This window comes from Petaurus breviceps, unplaced genomic scaffold, assembly GCF_028583685.1.
Source record: "Petaurus breviceps papuanus isolate PSGF00001 unplaced genomic scaffold, PetGlider_PUasm1.0 166, whole genome shotgun sequence".
NCBI classification, from domain to species: domain Eukaryota; kingdom Metazoa; phylum Chordata; class Mammalia; order Diprotodontia; family Petauridae; genus Petaurus; species Petaurus breviceps.
In genome coordinates, this window is record NW_027185737.1 from 1,240,350 (window position 1) to 1,260,067 (window position 19,718).

The following is a 19,718-nucleotide window of genomic DNA, read 5'->3' on the forward strand; positions in this document are numbered from 1 at the left end:
AATGATTACTTAAATATAGTTTAAATGTAAATTCAGAAATTGAAGCAGTATATTACTTTTAACTCAAAGATAAAAAAGGTGCAATAAAGTTGGACCCTCAAATTCATGTTGTAGAGTATGACTTGTTTTAACAAATTACATGTTGTCAACCATCCTAACACCACTCATACCTCAGCTACTTCAGAAATCAAAGAACAAGAAACTATATATTAATATTATATATCCCACAGAAATACTTATGTGATTTTCAACATCTTTATTAATGTTCCAAAATTTTAAAATTAGCAATTATAAATCTGACAATTCAGAGTCCTGTTATCACAGCACTTAATTATCTCTAATTTTGTTCTTAAATTAAGGCACAAGACGACAGCCTGGTATTTTGCATTTTCCCATCTGGACCCTGCCCACACTACTCTTGATTCTAAGCTCCTGATTTACAGTGACTCATTTCATTTTTTGTGCAGTGTAGGGCTTTGCTTATCCTGAAAAGATAACCATACAATTTTCAAGTTTGCAAAATGGTTTAAGACAGCTGTATGAACTTGTCATCAAAGTGAAGGCAAGCTATCATGAGAATGTGTAGTTCCACAGAGGTTGGTGCAGTTTCTTTGGAATCACGTTGCTATTTGCAACATCATCTTCCACATATGGTGTTCTGCAGCATTTATTTCGTACTTTTCCACCACTGCTACAGATTTAACTTTTATTTCTGAGGGGAACAGTGGTCCATTTTAATATTTGGACAAAGTTTAAATCTCTTCAACTGAGATTTCATAGCATTGGGAGACCTGGGCTTTAATACTGGTGCTGCCACCTACTAGCTCTCTAATTCTTCATTTCTTCTTTTGGACTTTGAGTTTCCTTACCTGTAAAATTAAAGGTGACTTCAGATTTAGCTCTAAAATAAAATGATGACTGCATGAGCAAACTTTGGCATAATGTAGTAAAAATAGCACTGGGAGGAAAAGTCATTGGAGTCAAGGGACCTGGATTTGAATCCTAGTGTGGCTTGGGGAATTCACTTAACCTCCCAAAGCTTCACTTTCTTAATCTGAAAAAATGAAGGTATTGGACTAGATCAGTAGTTCTCCAAGAGTATATATACACCAAGAGCTAGGTGTGCTACAAGGTATGAAATTTAGACTTGTAATCACATGCATGAAGTCTCCTGACTCTCCTCTATAGCAATTCCTCACAGCAAAAAATACTGTACCATGCAAAGGATATAAACAGGCAATTTTCAGATGAAGGAATCAAAGTTATCTATAGTCATATGAAGAAGTGCTTTAAATCACTTTTGATTAGAGAAACGCAAATTAAAACAACTCTGGGGTACCACCTCACACCTATGAGATTGGCCAATGTGACAAAAGAGGAAAATAACTGTTGGGAGAGGATGTGGGAAAACTGGGACATTAATGCATTGTTGGTGGAGTTGTGAACTGATTCAACCATTCTGGAGAGCAATTTGGAGCTATGCCCAAAGGCCAACCAAATTGTAACTTTGATCCAGCAATACCACTACTAGGTCTGTATTCCAAAGAGATCATAAAAAAGGGAAAAAGACCTACTTGTGCAAATATAGCATATGTATTATAGCAGCCCTTTTTGTGGTAGCAAAATATTGGAAATTGAGGGGATGCCGATCAATTGGGGACCACAACTGAACAAGTTGTGGTATATAAATGTAATGGAATACTACTATTCCATAAGAAACAATGAGCAGGTGGACTTCAGAAAAATCTGGAAAGACTTGTAAAACTGATGCTAACTGAAATGGCCAGAACCAGAAAATACTGTATACAGTATTAGCAATATTGTGTAATGATGAACTATGAATGACTTATCTCTTCTCAGCAACAGTGATCCAAGACAAATACAAAGGATGGAAAATGCTATCTATATCTAGATAAACTGATGTACTATGAATGCAGATCGAAGCGTACTTTCTTCACTTTATTTTTTCATGTTTTTTTTCTTTTGATCTGTTTCTTCTTTAACAACTGTGATTAATTTGTAAGTATGTTTTACATAATTGCACATATATAACCTATATCAAATTATCTACCATTTTAGTAAGAGGGGAGAGAGAAAAATTTGGAACTCACTTAAAAACTGTCAACATATAACTGGGAAAAAAATAAAATACTATTTAAAAAAAATACTGTACCATGAATAAGAAGTCTGAAAACCAACAGTTCAGATAAGGGTCTCTTCCAGCTCCAAATTCTATGATAATCCTTAACTCTCAAAGACAAAAGAAAAAAATTTAGACAATGGGCCTGTTCCTCTAATTATGGTTTCATGGAAGAAATTAGAAGGATAAGATCTATAAATATCTACTATCTCTTATTATGACATAATGATTTTAAAAAATTGAGTCAGAAATTTTTATGTTTGTAATTTATACAAGGATATTAAGGGTAACAATGGTGGTCAGATACAATCTGTTCAGTGTAGTGAAGCTCATTCATAATCATCAAATTATGTAAAAGACACTAACCACAGAAACCTGTGAGTGAATTCTAAAAGTGAGCATACTGGGTATATCCATAATCTCCCTGAAATAAAGCCATCTGGGGCTAGTGAAAAAAGATGTGGTGTTAATTATTTCCAGTATGGGCTATTTCTTTTAAATTTCAGAGTGGGAAGAACAAGATAGTAAACTGAAGCTATTTTCAGGATCTCTTTATAGTAATTATTATTATTATAATGATGATGATGACGTCTTTAAGCCAGGACCACCACCTCCTCTAATCCAGTATTAAATCGTCACACCTGCAGCAGGAAAACTACTGGATTTAAATCATGCCAGAAACCCAACTCAAAGCAGAAAAGCACTCCATCCCTCTGTACCCCTTTTATTTATACACTTGTGCAAGAGGTGCTTGAAGACTGGGACTAGTCTCTGAACCTGGTACAGTACAGTACAGTATATATTAGGTATTTAATAAATGTTTGCTCAAGTGCTTGTTGACAGGATATCAGAATCTGTAGTAATGCACACCAATGTGGTTTGGAAAGGACAACAGAATTTAGTACCAGCCATGTCCAGTTTCATTCAGTTCTACCGAGGCAGAGAATCACTGAAGTAAGCAATGATGAGGAAAACTGAAGAAGACCTCCATTACTCCTAAGCTGAGCATTCAGATTCGGACTGATCAAGATGAGTTAGTATATTTCACTATTAAAAGAATATTCAGGGGCAGCTAGGTGGCACAGTGAATAGAGCGCCAGCCCTGGAGTCAGGAGGACCTGAGTTCAAATCTGGCCTCAGACACTTAACACAAAATTAGCCGTGTGACCTTGGGCAAGTCACTTAACCCCAACTGCCCTCCAAAAAGCAAAAAACAAAAACAAACAAAAAAAAAGAATATTCAGCACACAACTCTAATAACCCTGAATGATATGAAACCCTGTTAACATACTTTGATCCAAGCTCTTGTCCTATTTTCCTTTCTGGTTCAACGAAGTATCCCTCTTTCATTCACCTTTGGCACAGTCCAGTCATTCATAGTAGACAAAGGAAAAGTCCCAGAAACCTGTTCTGTTCCGGCCAGTTTTCTTTTGCTCTAAGCTTTGGTGGTTAATATGCTTGACAAATTTTACAGTTTCTTGATCTCTATAAACCAATGCCAATGAATTCTCTTCTGGAGTCACTGTTAGGAGCTAAAACAGGTAAACAAAGCAAAAGTCAGAACACAATTTATTTCTTCCCATGTACTCCCTTCCTTCTTCCACATTTCATCAAACATCAGTGACCTGGAACAAAACAATTTCTAAAATCAGTCACTTAGAAGATTTGAAAATCCTTTATAAGTTTTTTCTCTGGGCTATAGTGTGAACTGATGTTGCTCTGGGTATAAAGATATGTTTACAGCCATTACTAGATAGAACATACCAAAATAAGGCACCTGATGAATTTATTCCTCACTATATGGTTCATGTCCTTCACAAGCTTACTCAAGAGAGGTAGGATATAGATGTCATTTATTTATTTTTGACTGTTAGTTCTTTAGATATACATGTTATTCATTTTTTTTTACTGTTAGTCCTTTACTGTTAACATGATATAAAAATTTACTTTGGTACCAGGAAAATCAGTTTCTGATTTATACCATACGTTCTCCTCTGAAACCTTATATATAGTTTTGGACCAATCACCACCATGGTTTGCTTTCTTTTTGTTGTTGTTGTTATTTGTCCTTCATATAACTTTTTTCTAAAGATTAATTTAATTATTTTTAGTTTTCAACATTCACTTCCATAAGTTTTAAATTTTCTCTGCCTCCCTCCTCTTCCCCCTCTCCAAGACAGCATGCAATCCAATACAGGCTCTACATATATATTCTTATTAAACATATTTTCACATTAGTCATATGTTGTATAGAAGAATTAGAACAAATGGGAGGAACTGTGAGAAAAGAAAAAAACTAAACTAAACAAAAAAGAGAGCAAATAGTATGCCTCGATCTGCAACCAGACTCCATATTTCTGTTGATGTGGATGGCATTTTCTATCATGAGTCTTCTTAGATCCTTGCATCACTCAGAAGAGCTATGTCTATCAAAGTCAGTCATCACACAATGTGGCTATTACTGTGTACAATGTTCTCCTGGTTTTGCTTACTTCACTCCAGCATCATTTCATATAAGTCTTATGGAGGTTATTTGGTATGTAATTTTCCATTGGACTTAGCAGCATATTAAACAGTATGTAGGCAACTCAATAAATTTTATGTTATGTTTATGTTATATATTTCGGTCTCCTCCAGACCAAGTGTTCCTTTAAGAGACTTGAAACTACAGCAGGAAGACCAAACATAGATATACTATTTCCCAGACAACTATGGTGGTTCATAAGAATCAAGTTTCCAAAATACAGTGAGAGGCAGAATATAAAGGGTGCTGTTCTTGGAGTCGGTTCTGTGTATGAGTCAAAGGTTTGACACTTACTAACTTCCCTGAGCCATAATTTCTGAATCTGCAAAATGGGGATAATACTTCAACTAACTTAAAAGGTTGTGGGGGAAAAAAAAACTATATATTAAAGTGCTACAGAAATGGCAATTATTATTATTTCTTAAAGTTTCCTCAAGAGCTAAAAGGAAAATTCTGAAAAGACTTGTACGAACTGATACAAAGTGAAATGAGCAGAACCAGGAAAATAATGTACACAGTATCAGCAACACTTTGTGATGATCAATTATGAATGACTCAGCTTGTCTTGGAACCAAATGATCCAAGACAAGTATAAAGGATCCACAAAGGAAAATGTTATCCATATCCATATAAAGAACTGATGGACTCTGAATGCAGACTGAAGGCATATTTTTTTCACTTTATTCTTTCTTGTGTTTTTTAAATGTTTCTTCTTTCACAGCTATGACTAATATAGTACTATTTTTTACATGATAGCACATGTATAAAACTATATCAAGCTGCCTATTGTTTTCAGGAGAGGAAAGGGACAGAGAAAAATTTGGAAGTCAAAATCTTGTAAAAATGAATGCTAAAAATTTTCTTGACATGTAACTGGAGGAAAAAATACTTTAAAAACAAAAAGACAATAAAAAAATATGAAGTTATGTTAAAAAATAAAAAGAGTCAAAGTAACAAAGCACAAAAGCATCTCACCTCTTCATCTTCACCTTTGGCAATGTAGGAAGTAAAGCCACCATATTCTGTTTTCCATCCTTTAAAGGAAAATAAAAACCACAACAGTTAGAAAACTATGGCTTTTACACAACTGGGTAACAATTACATTATATACTTAATCTCTCCTGAAGTATTCACAGTAGGTGTATTCTGTGTGTATGATGAGGGAAAAAGGGGAGGAGGACAGCCACCAAATTCATCACTTGTTGAAACAACTACGACTACTGTCTTCCTTTTCCCGAATTCCTGTTGCTACTGACATCTTGTTTCATTTTCAACCGAAACAGACCCAACATTTAAAGGTAGAGAGAGGAAAATAGTAGTTACTTAGCAGGGAAACATGAAAAGGCTAGAATCTTAGGGATAAGGAAATTTGTGGGAGATAATGAAGGTGTTCATTTCATATTGCAGATTATAAAATCAAATTTTGTACTAGATGGGAAGACTACTTTCTAATGTCTATTTTAACTCTTAGATTCTATGATTCAAGTACCAAAGCAAAACACTTCTATGCAAAGCAAGGCAAAAACTAGAATATGTAAGTCCCGATCTGAGAGATTTCCCTACAATGTAGTTAGAGTCGTATCCGTCTGGTAAGACTGACAGTCACCAGAAGAAAGGTGCCATGTTTTCCCTCCTTACCTTTACAGCCACAGTAGAAAAGCAGGTCCAAGGCAAATTCTGTATTTTTGGTGTCATGCACTAGAGTGTAATGACCATTCTTCCAATGCCTCAGCTCTCCAATACATTTGGGGACACTTGATTCTAAGAAGGAACAGTAAAAGAAAATGCTTGGAAAATCAATTAGAACATGAAAAATAATCTTGGCATAACTTGTTGGATAAAAAAGGGAAGGCAATAGTCTTAACAAACCACTAGGGGGAAAACACTTATCAAAGATCTGCAAATTACCTACTGTTAACATAATCCAGTCCTATGAATTATTTTTAAAAATTATTTCATCTGAAAAATTCTAGGTAGCCCCTTAAATGTCCCTTTGTTCTATCCATATTTATCAATGAAACGTAAAACCCTGGAGCAAATCCTATTTTTCAAATCACCAGACTAAGGAATATAAGCATCTTCTTAAAGATCACACAGATTTCTTCCAATACACAGGTTCCCATGAAAATAATTTCTAAACAATCTTAGAGATATTAGAGGTCTCCATTTCTTTTAGGCCCTAGACACAAGAGCCAATGATTATTTTTACCCCTAATATGGATATTTCAAAGATCCATCTTTGGTCTTCTCTTTCTATATTCTTTTCTTGGCCAAACATTTACTCTCAAAACTCCAAGTAACTCCTCTATGCAAAAGAATCTCACATCTCCACCTTAGGTCATGGCCTCTTTTTTTGAGCTCCATATCTGTATCTCCAGATGCTCCAAGACATTTCAACCCATTATGTTCCCCTGGCACCTCAAGCTCAACATGTCCCAAACTAATTTCATTATCTTTTCTCCTATACCTGCTATTCCTCGTGATTTTTACCATTTTTGTCTTCAGCACCACTATTCATCCAATCTCCCATGTTTGTAACCTTGGGGCTCTTTACTCTTTCCTTAATTTTACTCAACTGGTTACCATGTTTTGTTCCCCATCAGCATCATCACTCACATCTTTTCCTATTCTCACTGTTACCATCATAGTCCAAGTCCTTACTATTATACAACTGTACAGTCACAATGATCTCCTAACAGGTATTTCTTCCTCTACTTTCTCTCACCTTCAACCTTTCATTTATACAGCTGCCAGAGTAATCATTTTTATATAAATGTTATGTTAATCTTCTGCTCAAAAATCTTCACAGGCTCCCTATGGTCTTCTAATTTCAAACTCCAGTACTTGAATTTCAAGGCCCATCACAATCTGATGCCACCCTACATGTACCATAACATATTGCTATCCTTTAGGCCCTCTAGTTAATCACTGGCCTCAGTTTCCAAATCAGATATATCTTCTTCCCTATCACCAGGCTTCTGCTCTCCATTCTATCCTTTAAAGTCCAACTCAAATTCCACCTTCTCCATGAAGCATTTCCTAAAGCCCTAATCAGTAGCAAGCTGACCCTTCTTGCATGGAATCCATCTGTCATGCAATACTGCATAACATAGTTATCTGTTTGGAAATTATACTCCACCCCAGATATACTAAAAGCTTCAAAAGTGCAGAAACTCTTCTTTTTTTTTTTTGTATTTCTTCATCTAGCATAGTGCTTTTCATATAGCAGCCACTGAACAATCTGCTATTGTTTATTATGAATACCTTATGGGGCAGATGATGTCAAGGTCCCTTCTGACTCTAAAATCCTATGAGTTCTTTATACTTTAAATAAATAAAGGTTGTTGTCAGGTTTGGGAATGACTGAGGGTAAAATCATCTGGGGCTTGTTTTCATAAACAAGTCTAGTGTGTGGAGAGTTTTCCCACAGGCTTTGTTAGACCCCTAAAAGTAAGCTACATTGATGACAGGTCAGAATCCTATTGCTGTACTTGTTCAAAGTGGTATTGTCCCTTCATCTACAGAGTCACTTTGCACACCAAATTTCATAGAGTTTTTGCTTTTTGGAGGGCAATTGGGGTTAAGTGACCCAAGGTCACACAGCCAGTTTTTTTTATTAAGTGTCTGAGGCCAGATCTGAACTCAGGTCCTCCTGACTCCAGGAACGGCGCTCCACCCAGCCGCCCCTCATAGAGTACATCTTAGGAAAGAAAATAAGTATATGAAGCATGAGGAGAAAAAAAGTGATGAATGAAATAGGGGAAGAATTTCACAGCCTGATTTAGTAGCTGTTGAAAGTCTAAACTGACTTTGCAGGAGCTCAGTTAATGATATCAAAAGAATGAGGTACCTTATAATTCAAATCATCAAATATTATGATTAGGAAGAAAGTCATAGGACCTTCTCTATTTCCTTTCATTTTTGCTTTGGTCAAATCAGATTACTTCTCCCTCTGGCTTCTCAATCTTGTTTGTAGGATATTTCCCACTATAATTCCTACCCCTAAAACTTCCTTCTATCCAGATAGTAATCTATTTTTTGGTCTTCCTGTAACACAAATTTTTCTTGGGCTGGAGCTGTCCTGAGCTTTCACTCCTCCATTCTACATCTGTATCTCCTCATCCATTAGGCTCATTTCATTGAGACAGATGGTATATCCCTTTCTCATGTCCTGTGTAGTTCCTAGAACCCTGTTAATGTTCAATAAAGACATATATTACAAGAGCAGCTCACTATTCTTTGCCTTTTCCTTCTCTGGTTCTAGGTCTATTTCCATCTTGCTCTGCTGGCTTGTGTGTCCACTAGCATCCTGATAGTCTTCTGCTTTGGTAGAAACATGGCTAATCTTTTTGCTTTCTTCTTCATTGTCTTCTGTGTGGTTCTTGTCATCTTCATCTGAAAAGACTAGGAAGTGAAGCTTCAGGCCTGTGAAGTTGGACAGCAGCAAGAACAGGGCCTCAGAACGAAATAACTCCATGCAGTCCTTTAAGACATCTGGAAGCTTCTCTTCCTCAGCTGTTTCATAAAACCTGAAAGGAAATGACCTTAAGGTGTTCATCATAGCTCCAGGCTTAAAAGATGTAAGACTACATAGATTTGTCACAAATTAAGTGCCTCTTCCTAAAATTTAGCATGCATAAGTAGCTACAAAGTGGGACCATTTTTTTTTGCCTTTTTTTGGAGGACAGTTGGGGTTAAGTAACTTGCCCAAGGTTACACGGCTAGTTTTTTGTGTGTGGGTGTTAAGTGTCTGAGGCCGGAACTGAACTCGGGTCCTCCTGACTCTGGGGCCGGTGCTTTACTCACTGCACCATGACCATTTTGTTTCTTGCAGTCATTGGTTATGCCTATTAACATGATATCAACTGAATAATGTGTCCACATTCATAAAATCAGGCCCTTAGAACACGTGAGTCTTCTATCTAGCAGCAACAGCAGTATACAAAAGCAGGAGTTAAGTCAGGCGCAAGTTTCTTAGACAAAAATGGCTACCTTTTGTTGGGAGGACCTCGTTGGTTCCATTCTAGATCTTCTTTCTCCAAAGCCTTACATATCTCTTCATATTTTTCAGACTAAAAAACAAGTAATCAGAACAAATAGCAGAATTTTTCATTATCCATAATCTCACATTCTTTTTGCTAGTGTGTAACCATTAGACTATGCAAAAAGTTTATTTACTGAAAAATTATAGGTTTAGCTTCTGTGACTTTAAATTCTGTTTAAATGTTGTTTACCCAGTGTATTTTGCCCTTGAGTCAAAGAGGCCTTGCCTTACAAGCAGCATGGTCTAGTCATGAGTCCAGGTTCTAGTTTTAGCTAAGGATCCGAACATTCTGATTTTATATTTGATTCTATCACTCTGTGGGACTTTGAGTAAGTCATTCATTGCTTCAGTTCTTTAATCTATAAAAAATAATACCCCCATCATATACTGCCACTGAATCCAGAAGATCATTTTTAAAGATAAAACCAGCTAAATTTAGTTACAACCATTACCATTATAATGAAAAATCTTTTATGATGTATGTGTATATACAAAAATGTATGCTAAAAGGCTGGCAGGCCATGCTTACTCAATCAATATTTGGTATAAGAAAAGTCCAACTGAACATAAATAATTTGTACAGTGTCTTGGGATTATGTGGTATAGTCAGGAAGCTAGTGTTTTTAGTTCCAGTTCTCTCACTAACTTTGTAACCTTAAGTATATCATTATCCCTCTAAAGTCCTAACTCTAGACTTTCTAATTCAATGACTTATAATTCACTGTAATGTGATTTTATTTCTACCACAAATTAACATTTACTGAGCTCCTAAAATCCTATAAGAGATGTAAAAATACTTAAAAGAAAACCAAAAAGGTAGGAAAAAGGGAATTTTGTGTACAAGAGGAGAGAAATAATGTCAAGTGCTGTTTCTTTAATTTAAAGAAAGTGAACTGAACATTGCAAATGACCAAGAACCTTGACCCCACAGGGAACTAAAGTTTTTCTTATATTTGTATTATTTGATGGAACAACAGAACTGCAGAAGCAGGATCAGCAAAAATAATCCCCTTGAAGACCTAGTTAATTCTCTATCCTCCTTATGCTTATATACTTCAAAAAGAGTAAGTATGACAAAATGCAAAGCAAAAAGGTATTGAACATGTTCTTTTGAGTCACCTTGAAAAATTCTTTCAGCAGAATTTCAGATCGCTCCTCAAATTCCTCTTGAATTTGAGCCTGGGAATCAACGTCCATGTAGCTTGGATTAATCCATTCATACAAAATTTCACTCTGCAAAGGAACAGAAAGTAAAAGGGATGTATCTATCATGACCCTAACTTTAATTCTTGGTCAAAGACTTTGGGGGCACTGATAAAGTACAGGTAAATCACTTATTTACCTATCTTCCAATTTATAAGTGGATGTTGAAATACTTTACATGAAAAGACAAAAAGTCAACATTAGAGTAGCTAGAACTCAACCGTTTATTAGGAAGTCACTTGGAAATTTAGGGAAACAACTGAACCTACTAGTTGCTAAAATAAAGGCAGCTTATTCTTACATCTCTTGGAATGTGAGGGCTACGAGGTAAAAGGGGCTCAAAATAGCTTGAGGGTCTTGTTTGAGGAGGGCCATGAAACCAGCCACTTATAGACAGTCGACATTTTCCTTCAGATAGAACTTCAGATACCTGAAAGAATAAAATCAGGCACAAATGAGTACTGCAGATAATTACAGAGATTACTCACCAAAGTATATGCATTCTACTTCTGTAAAAGTGCAGATATGTCCCAGAGCACCACATTTTGATGTGAAAACAACCACACTGAACTTCGCATTAGTAAGAAATAGGTACCCACTAAACTGTGCCTGATTTTGAAAGAAATGTTCGTTGATAGTTTGGTCCATTTGTAGCTTGCCATCTTTACCTGGTGGTAGGATACTGGAGACACTTCAAAGAAAACCAAGGTGTTCCAAGAGGGGATGAGAGACTTAACAATCTGCTTCGGCTGGAAATTTTCTACACCAGAAGAAAGCACAACCAAAGGTGTAGTTCACAAATAGCATTAAGTATTACTATTACTATTCTCTTGTTTAATTGTATGTAGAAGAGAAAATGATTATGCCCTGGTCCAAATCCTGAAAACTATCACTTATTCCTACCTGGCTCTTATGCCTTCAGGTTCCTAAGAGACTGAGGAAATCTCTTTTTTTATATACATAGCTCCAAATTTTAGGGTTTGAGGATCTTAAAATGGTAACAATTCTTTCCAAAAATGAGGAGAGCTGGTTTTAATATTGGCATCTTCTTGACTGTTGGTAACATGGAAAGCATCTGGAGTGACCATGTAAATTAAAGGGAATTTTTTACTCTGTACCTTCCCACTGAAAAATCAACATGATTATGAACATGAGGTTAACTCTGCCTTAACTTACCTAATTATCTACCTAATATGTCTTAGGTCAATGATTATTCCTCACATAGAACTCAGTGGCCTAAGATAAAGACATCATAATCCTAGTGCTTGAGCTAACTCTGGAGAAGCCCCTATTAATCAAATAGCTTCTCCCACCTCACAAAGCATAGATTTATTTCCCTTCTAATTCAGTGACTCAATGAATGAATAGAACTGGCTTAATGATCACATACAAAAATGTAAAAGACTGGCTCCTTTTTGAAAAATACAGATGATAGCACCAAGAGATAAAATGTAGGAGTCTTTTTTTATCTTACCATCTGTACTGTACAGGTCCAAGGTACCACCAAGGCTCTTGTCCCAAGGAGGAACAAGATAAAGAATGAAAGCAATTCTTCTTCCCTCTAGTTCATCATCATGGCATAGCAGGATATCTGCAATGATATACAACTGAGTTCAAATCTGGCCTCAGACATTTAACAGATACACAGTCCTGGGCAAATCACTTAATCTATCTGCCTCAGTTTCATGTATAAAATGGGAATAATAATAATGTTCCCCCTCCAAGATTGTTGAGAGGATAAAATATTTGTAAAATACTTTGTAAATATAAAGCACTATGTAAATGCTAGCTATTACTATGATTATTAGTTTTGAAATGGAGAATTTAAAAAGTTAAAAATAACACCATGGCATAGTGAAGAGCACTAGATTTAGAGTCAGGAAGACCTGGGTTTAAATTCTGACTCTAAATCTGCCAGCTAGCTGTGTGATTATGAACAAGTTCCTTTACCTCAATGAACCTGTTTCTTCATCTGCAAAATGTGGATAATAGAATGTAGTGGCATTACATACTCCTTTAATTTATGCAATCATAAATACTTCTGCTCACTATTCTATTCAGTGAATATGAGATATGAATGTCCTTCCCCCCCAGTCCCTGATAAGGGGACTACATTCTGAACCCTGTCAACACTCAGAACTCTTCTATAGCCAGAAGTGCTAGGAACGAGGCAGTGATGAGATACTGGGCACTAGAGTGGCAGTGCCTTGGCCAACTGTGGTTCCTGTATGTCCTATCCTTGGAGAGCATTATACGGTTCATTTTGAAACTTCAGGTTCTTTCTGCTTTTCTTCCATCCCACTCTAGGTATGAGCAATAAAGCAATCGTAGGAAGAGACATAATCATTCCCCTTAAGTGTTTTGCCCATGCAACAAGGAACAAATGAAACCCATCTTGGTGCCTGGGGTCAGAATTTCCCTGTGGAAAAAAGATGCTTCCCCCTAAGTGTATTTAGCAATAATATCCATTAGGGATTTAAAGTTTCATTTTTCTCACCTGTATATTCATACTTAGCACAGAAGATATCAATGGTTGATTCCAAGTCAATCTTAGCAATGTCAGAAAGCCATCTCCGGAAATCTTCAAACAGAACTTTCCTAAAAAGCAAAACATCATCATGTTTTACACAGTTTTTTGTACTCCTGATCTAGGCCACAGCTGCTATTGCTTGGAGGCAGTGAAATATGCCAGAGGAATTACCAAGTTTCTAGGATTTAATGGGAGCTACTTTTTTGGGGATACTAGGTACATAGATCAAAAAACTAAATGTCCTTGAACAAACCAAAACTAAATGTCATACAATATGCTTAGTGTAAAAATTACATGGATAGGATCAGTATACTAACAACACTAAAACTGAGCACAGCTTTAGATTTTGTAGGTCACAATATATTTCATAAATCCTGACGCTACTAGACCCTTTGGATGGGCAACAGAACCAAAGCCTTAAATGTGGATCCCCTAAATACCTGGACCTACCATTCACTGGCAAGACCAGTTCCATGGACTTATTTCATGGAAAGGCTTCATTTACTAAATCTGTGTCTATGCTATTGGAAAGCCTTCTTTTAGCAAAGGCTTACTTCTTGTAGCACTTTCCAATTCTTAACTTTCCAATAGAGAAGCCATACAATCTACCTAGAAAAATTTAAAGATCAGTACTTGGCTGTATAAGCTTCACAAAACAAATTCACTTAAAAAAGATTTATTCTATAAAACTTGGACTCAATTAAAAGGAGGCACCCAAGGTCCTAGAAGATCACACATGGCCTCAAGGCTGAAGGTTCCCCATTCCTGCTAATATTTCTAAAAGAAGGACACCAAACAAATACAAAGTATTGCAAATGAGCTACAGTTAATCCAGGTCCTAGAATTCAGGGCTCAGAAAAAGGGGGTCTAGGTCTACTTCAATGTTATTATGTATTAGGGACACTTCATTTACCTTAAAGCAGAGATGTGAAGTTCGTCTCTATTCTTCAGATCATCCGACTTTTGATAATGGCAAAAAAAAAATTCCCACAGATATTACATATACAGGCAATTCATTTTATTCTTAGAAGAACTTAGGTGATATAATTAAAAAAAGGGAAAACAGGGGCAGCTAGATGTAGCAGTGAATAGAACACTGGTTCAAATCTGGCCTCAGACACTTGACTCTTACTAGCTGTGTGACCTTGGGCAAGTCACTTAACTCCAACTGCCTTGCTTTACCCCTCCAAAAAAAAAGACAGAAAAAAAGAAAAGAATGGGTTGCCTGAGGTCAAGTACCTGTTTCCTCTGAACTGTGCATATAAAATCAAAACTACCTAGCTTATTACCTAAGTGTCCTGCTTTTGTAGGTCTGTCTTATGTTAACATCAACATTATAAGTCCTGTGAAGGCAGGGACTGTTCCTTATCTTTCCCTCGTATACTTAACAGTGCTGGGACACATGTAAGATACCTGGGAAAGTAGCTATAATTAGTGGTAAGAACATGGGTCACAAAGTCAGGCAGACCCACAGGCAAGTGGCCATAGATAATATCAATGTTTGGTTATCTAAGTCAATTTGTGGCCAGCAGGGATTCCTTTCTACTTGAGTTTGATACCACTGCTACACAGAAACTAACTGAAGACAACTGGTACCATTCTTCTAATGTGCAACCCTATTTTGAACTGACATCCTATTTTGTATGTGTGTATACCCACTGCTGATTTAGCACAGTGCCTGGCACACGGGAGACATTTAATAAGTGCTAGCTGACTGACTCAATTTTGATCTTTCTTTTAAAATGGATAATTTTGTTTTCTTTCTAATCACTGTGATTCAGTTTGTTCAACCTAATTTTCCTCTTTTTTTAAACCAAGTTATCATAAGGATGTAATTAGAGAGCTATTTGACTAGCAAAGAAGGTAGGCTAGTTATGTGGCAAGACTGACAAATAATTGTCTTTGTATTCAGTTGCTATTCACATTGGGGAAGGTTTTGAGGAGGCTGGGTCAGCCCTTTTGTATAAGATTTATAGGACGTGACAAGAGTGGCAGAAGAATCAGAAGGCACAGATGAGTTGTGATCTGCACCTCTGGAGGGAATAACTAAGTTAAAGAAACCAAAGACCCACTGTAACACTAAAGTAGCTAATTATTTATTGTTCTGTTAATATTGTTAAAAAAAAAAAAAGCAACACAACTCAAAAAAGATAGTTAAAAAAAATCTCTCCTATAGTCTTTATTCCCTTATTTTTTTCTATTTTCCCGCTAATGACCAAGATTTCTTTTCCAAGGGTTGTTAGTTTGCTGACTCTATTTTCTCTAGTTGCATGCTTAGTTCATTAAAAATATTTATTCTTTATTCACGAGGGTTTTCAGAGATCTAATTTTTCCTCTGAGTACCACTACTGTACTTCATATATGCTGACATATTATCTTATTATTAGGATCACTCTTTTTAACAGTTATATATTGCTCTTTAACCTGCTTATGATTCAGAATGTTACTTAGTCTCCATTTAGGTCTATAAATTTTGCTTTTATTTCCTTTATTAATAGTAATTTTCATTATATAACAATCTATAAAGAAAATATTTAATATTTTTATGTCCTAAGACATGATAAATAATTGTAAAGCTATTACTGATGCTATGAAATAGGTTTGTGCTTAAATATTCCCAATGAGAAGCTGCCAAAGTGTTTCAATTATTTATTCAGGTCTTTATTTTCTTTATTTCTTATCTTTCTGCTGGATTTACAGAGCTCTAAAAAAGAATATTAGTTCCCTACAATTATTATGTAATCACCAATATCTTCATAATTCTACTAGCTTTTAAGAAATATTAATAATGCCACTTGGTACACATATACTTAATATTGTTTTATTGAATATGATGTCTTTAAACATCACAGAATTGATACTAAATTTTTATTACAAACCCTTGCTTCTTTCTATCAAATCATAGTTTCAACTCCTGCTTTTCTAGGATCAAATAAAAGAAAACAAATCTTGCCCCAATCCTTCCTTTTCACCTGGTATGTCTTTGTTTTGAAATATCTTTCCTGAATATAGTAAATTTCTGAGTTTTTTCTTATCTACCCTTCCACTATTTTTCCTAGGGAATTAATCTATTCACTTTTAAGTTTACAGCTGTCAAGTTTGCTTTTTCCTCTACAGGAATTGTTTTCTTCTCTTTTCAGCCAGTACTTAATCCCTGTGACTTATTTGCTTAGATTAATTTGATTTTAGTCATTTCCCACCAAGTCTCCATTCTGTCTTGCTTCCTCATGTCCAGGCCAATTACTTTTCAGCCTGGATAAGAGGTATGGTAGAGAATTTGCCATGTTCCTCTCCGCAATCCATTCTCTTAAGTTTCAGCAATGTAATTTGCCCATCCCATTTTCATAAATTGCTCCGTTGAAGAGGAGTGAACAGTGAAGTTGTCAGAATAGTAACATCAGCATTTATACACAGCAGTTGTAGATTTACAAAGCATCTTACAAAAATTATCTCATTTTATCTTTACCGTAGGAAGGTGCTATTACCTCCATTTTACAAATGAGGAAACTTAGGCAGACATAGAGGTTAAGTGATGTGCCCAAGGTTGCACAGCTAGTATCTGAGGGAGGATTGGAACTCAGGTCTTCCTGACTCCAGGTCCAGTGTTCTACTTACTGTGCCACCAAACTACTTACATGTATGTTGCTCACACATTTATATACATAAGAATTATACTCATACATACAACTATAACTATGCAATCATGTCACTTGAACTTTAAAACAACTGTATGAAATGGCTATTGCAAGTATTGTTATCGATAATTTATAGATGAGGAAACCAGTTTGGGGAAGTTAAGTAATTCACCCCTAAGTCAGATGGCTATAAAGTGCCACGGCTAAGATTCAAACCTATATTAATTAGTTCTAAGTTTTTCTGATCTATGATATTGCCTCATGAAGATAAATCAGAAATATACAAGTGACAAAAAAGAAGTATATTTCTTTTGCTACAATTGTGCCCAAATATTAAGTAGTAAAATAAAAATAAGGCTATGACCTTTTAGGAAGCAGATTTAAGTGGCATAAATGGCTTGTGAATACATACCTGTTTGAATTTGTACAAGTCATTGCATTTCTCATGGAAATCCAAATCCAAAAGTTCCTTTTGAAGTCCTTCCAAGAAAGTCTGGCACTGGATGAAGTTTGGGATCACACAGTGATGGAAAGGATCTGGGTCTATGACTATGGCATCTTTCATAAAAGAAAACACTGTTAATATTTATCTAGGGAGGTCTGAATGGGATTTAAGAGGAAGTGATAGATAGGAAATAACACTTCATGGTCTAAAATTCAGAGGAAGAATTGGTGGTCTTCTACTTCCTATTTACTCTTAACCTATATTTTATGTTCTAATTCACCTTCCACCTACTCCCTACCCAATTTATGCACTGTTCTTCCTTAACTCTTATTGTACATTTATTTATCCAGCCCAAACCTCTCTTTTGACATCCAGTCTTGCATCTCCAACCACCTACTGGACATCATGAACTGGATATCCTGGGGACATCTTGAACTCAATTATATCCAAAACTTAAGTTATTATGTTTCCCTCCAAAACCCTTGCTTCTTTCTATCAAGGTTACCACCATCCTCCCAAGCTACCTAAGGCTGCCATCCAAGACTACTACATTTCAATCATTACAATCAATCTGTTGCCAAGACCTATCCTTTACATTTCTAAGATGTACTCCCCTTTTCTTCTCCAACATTTCCACCACCCTTCGTGCAGGCCTCATACCTAGACTCTTAATAGCCTGCTGGTTGGCCTCCCTGACTCCTCTCTCTCCATTCCAATCTATCCTCCACCCAATTGTCAAGGTGATCTTTTTAAAGTACAGGTCTGACCACATCATCCTCTCACTCTTTACTAAAGTCCAGTGGTTCCCTTTTACTTCCAGGATTAAATATAATATACTCTATTTGGCTTTTAAAGTCTTTTATATCATGGCCTACTCCTACCTTTCTAGTCTTTTTACTTTTTATTCTCTTGTACATAGCCTGATTCATTGATACTGGATTCCTGGCATGTAAATTCCATCTCTTCTGTCTACGAATTTTTCACTGGTTATCCTCATGCCTGGAATTCTCTCTGCCGTCTCTGCCTCCTTACTTCCTTCAAGTCCCACCTAAAATCCTACCTCCTACAGGTATTCCTTATGTAGTTCACCTTCCCTCTGAAAGTACCCCCTCCAATTTATCCTGTATATATATCTTAATTGTACAGTTGTCTTTTCCGGTTCGATCGTGAGCTCCTTGAAGGCTGGAACTGTTTTTTGCTTTTCTTTGACTCTCCAATGCCTAGCACCGAACCTGGCACGTGTTAAGGTACTTAACAGACACCAGTTCACCGTGTCTTGACTACAGGAGTTTGTCCTTTCATTCATACAACTAATATTTATTAAGCATTATATTATATACTCAAACACTTTAAATATTTTTTCTTTTCCCCAACCAGATGTAAACTCCTAGAAGACAGACAATTTAAAAATGTCTAAACCAACTCCCATTGGTCTTTGCAACATCATGAACCAGTAAAAAAGCCCTGGCTCCTTTCTTTACATCAGCAGGTCCACTACTGGGTCCAACAATAAGTCATTTTAGGTTGGCAGGACCATGAGATTAAACCCCGTTGGCACAAAATTAGAGAACTCAAGGTCACTGGTAAGCAAGGATCAATCACCTGCGTATGTATGAGTTATTACCAATAACCGGGAGAATCAAGGACCGTTTCATGAAGGAGCCGGTATTTTCAATACATTAAAGCACCGAGAAAGCTAGGGGAAACACAAAGACCCAGTCTAAGCCTTCAAGGAAAGTACATCCCAACATACTGAACTATGATTTGCTAGAAAAACCTTTCCGTAGCATCTTCCCTTCCAGTCTTTCCGCCCAAGCCCCGCCCCTCCTTGCCCCGCCCCCATATGCTCCCAACAGTCACCTTGCCCTCCCCCAAACCAGAGCAGCAACTCCATGCGACCGAATGCCCGTGGTTACCGTGAGTGAATCTTGTCCTCCGGCTCCAGGCCTCAGCCACCTGCTTTTTCAACACCTCCTCACGGATAGCGGCCGAGAACTCCGCTGTCAACTCCCGCTTCCCCTTCTTCTTTCCCTTTGAGCCAGGTCCCAGATCCGCGCGTCGTTTCCCGCTCATATCTTCAGGTTGCTTTGCCTCCCAAACCAGAAGGCTACTCCAAGTCGCGCGCCATGCGACAAGTGCGTCGCACCCACTGATACTACAACTCCTAGAATTCCCTCACCACCCAAGAGACGCCCAA

General features: G+C 36.7%; 1 protein-coding gene across 3 annotated transcripts; it reads right to left on the reverse strand.

Moving 5' to 3' along the window:
• Positions 1–236: 236 nt before the first annotated feature.
• OGFOD1 (2-oxoglutarate and iron dependent oxygenase domain containing 1) lies at positions 237–19,594 on the reverse strand. 3 transcript variants are annotated; one of them, XM_069082439.1, is made up of 13 exons: positions 19,438–19,594; positions 17,489–17,634; positions 14,355–14,401; positions 13,409–13,509; positions 12,386–12,502; positions 11,580–11,671; positions 11,213–11,341; positions 10,828–10,941; positions 9,657–9,736; positions 8,898–9,193; positions 6,303–6,425; positions 5,640–5,698; positions 237–3,672 (listed from the first exon to the last, which is right to left on the reverse strand). In XM_069082439.1, exons 1-13 carry the CDS (start codon positions 19,592–19,594, stop codon positions 3,511–3,513), a joined length of 1,623 nt encoding a protein of 540 aa, XP_068938540.1. In that variant the 3' UTR covers positions 237–3,510. The 3 variants fall into 3 exon arrangements, with proteins under 3 accessions (XP_068938540.1, XP_068938541.1, XP_068938542.1); XM_069082440.1 differs by lacking the exon at positions 19,438–19,594 and adding an exon at positions 19,146–19,251; XM_069082441.1 differs by having other exon boundaries at positions 3,564–3,765.
• Positions 19,595–19,718: the final 124 nt, after the last annotated feature.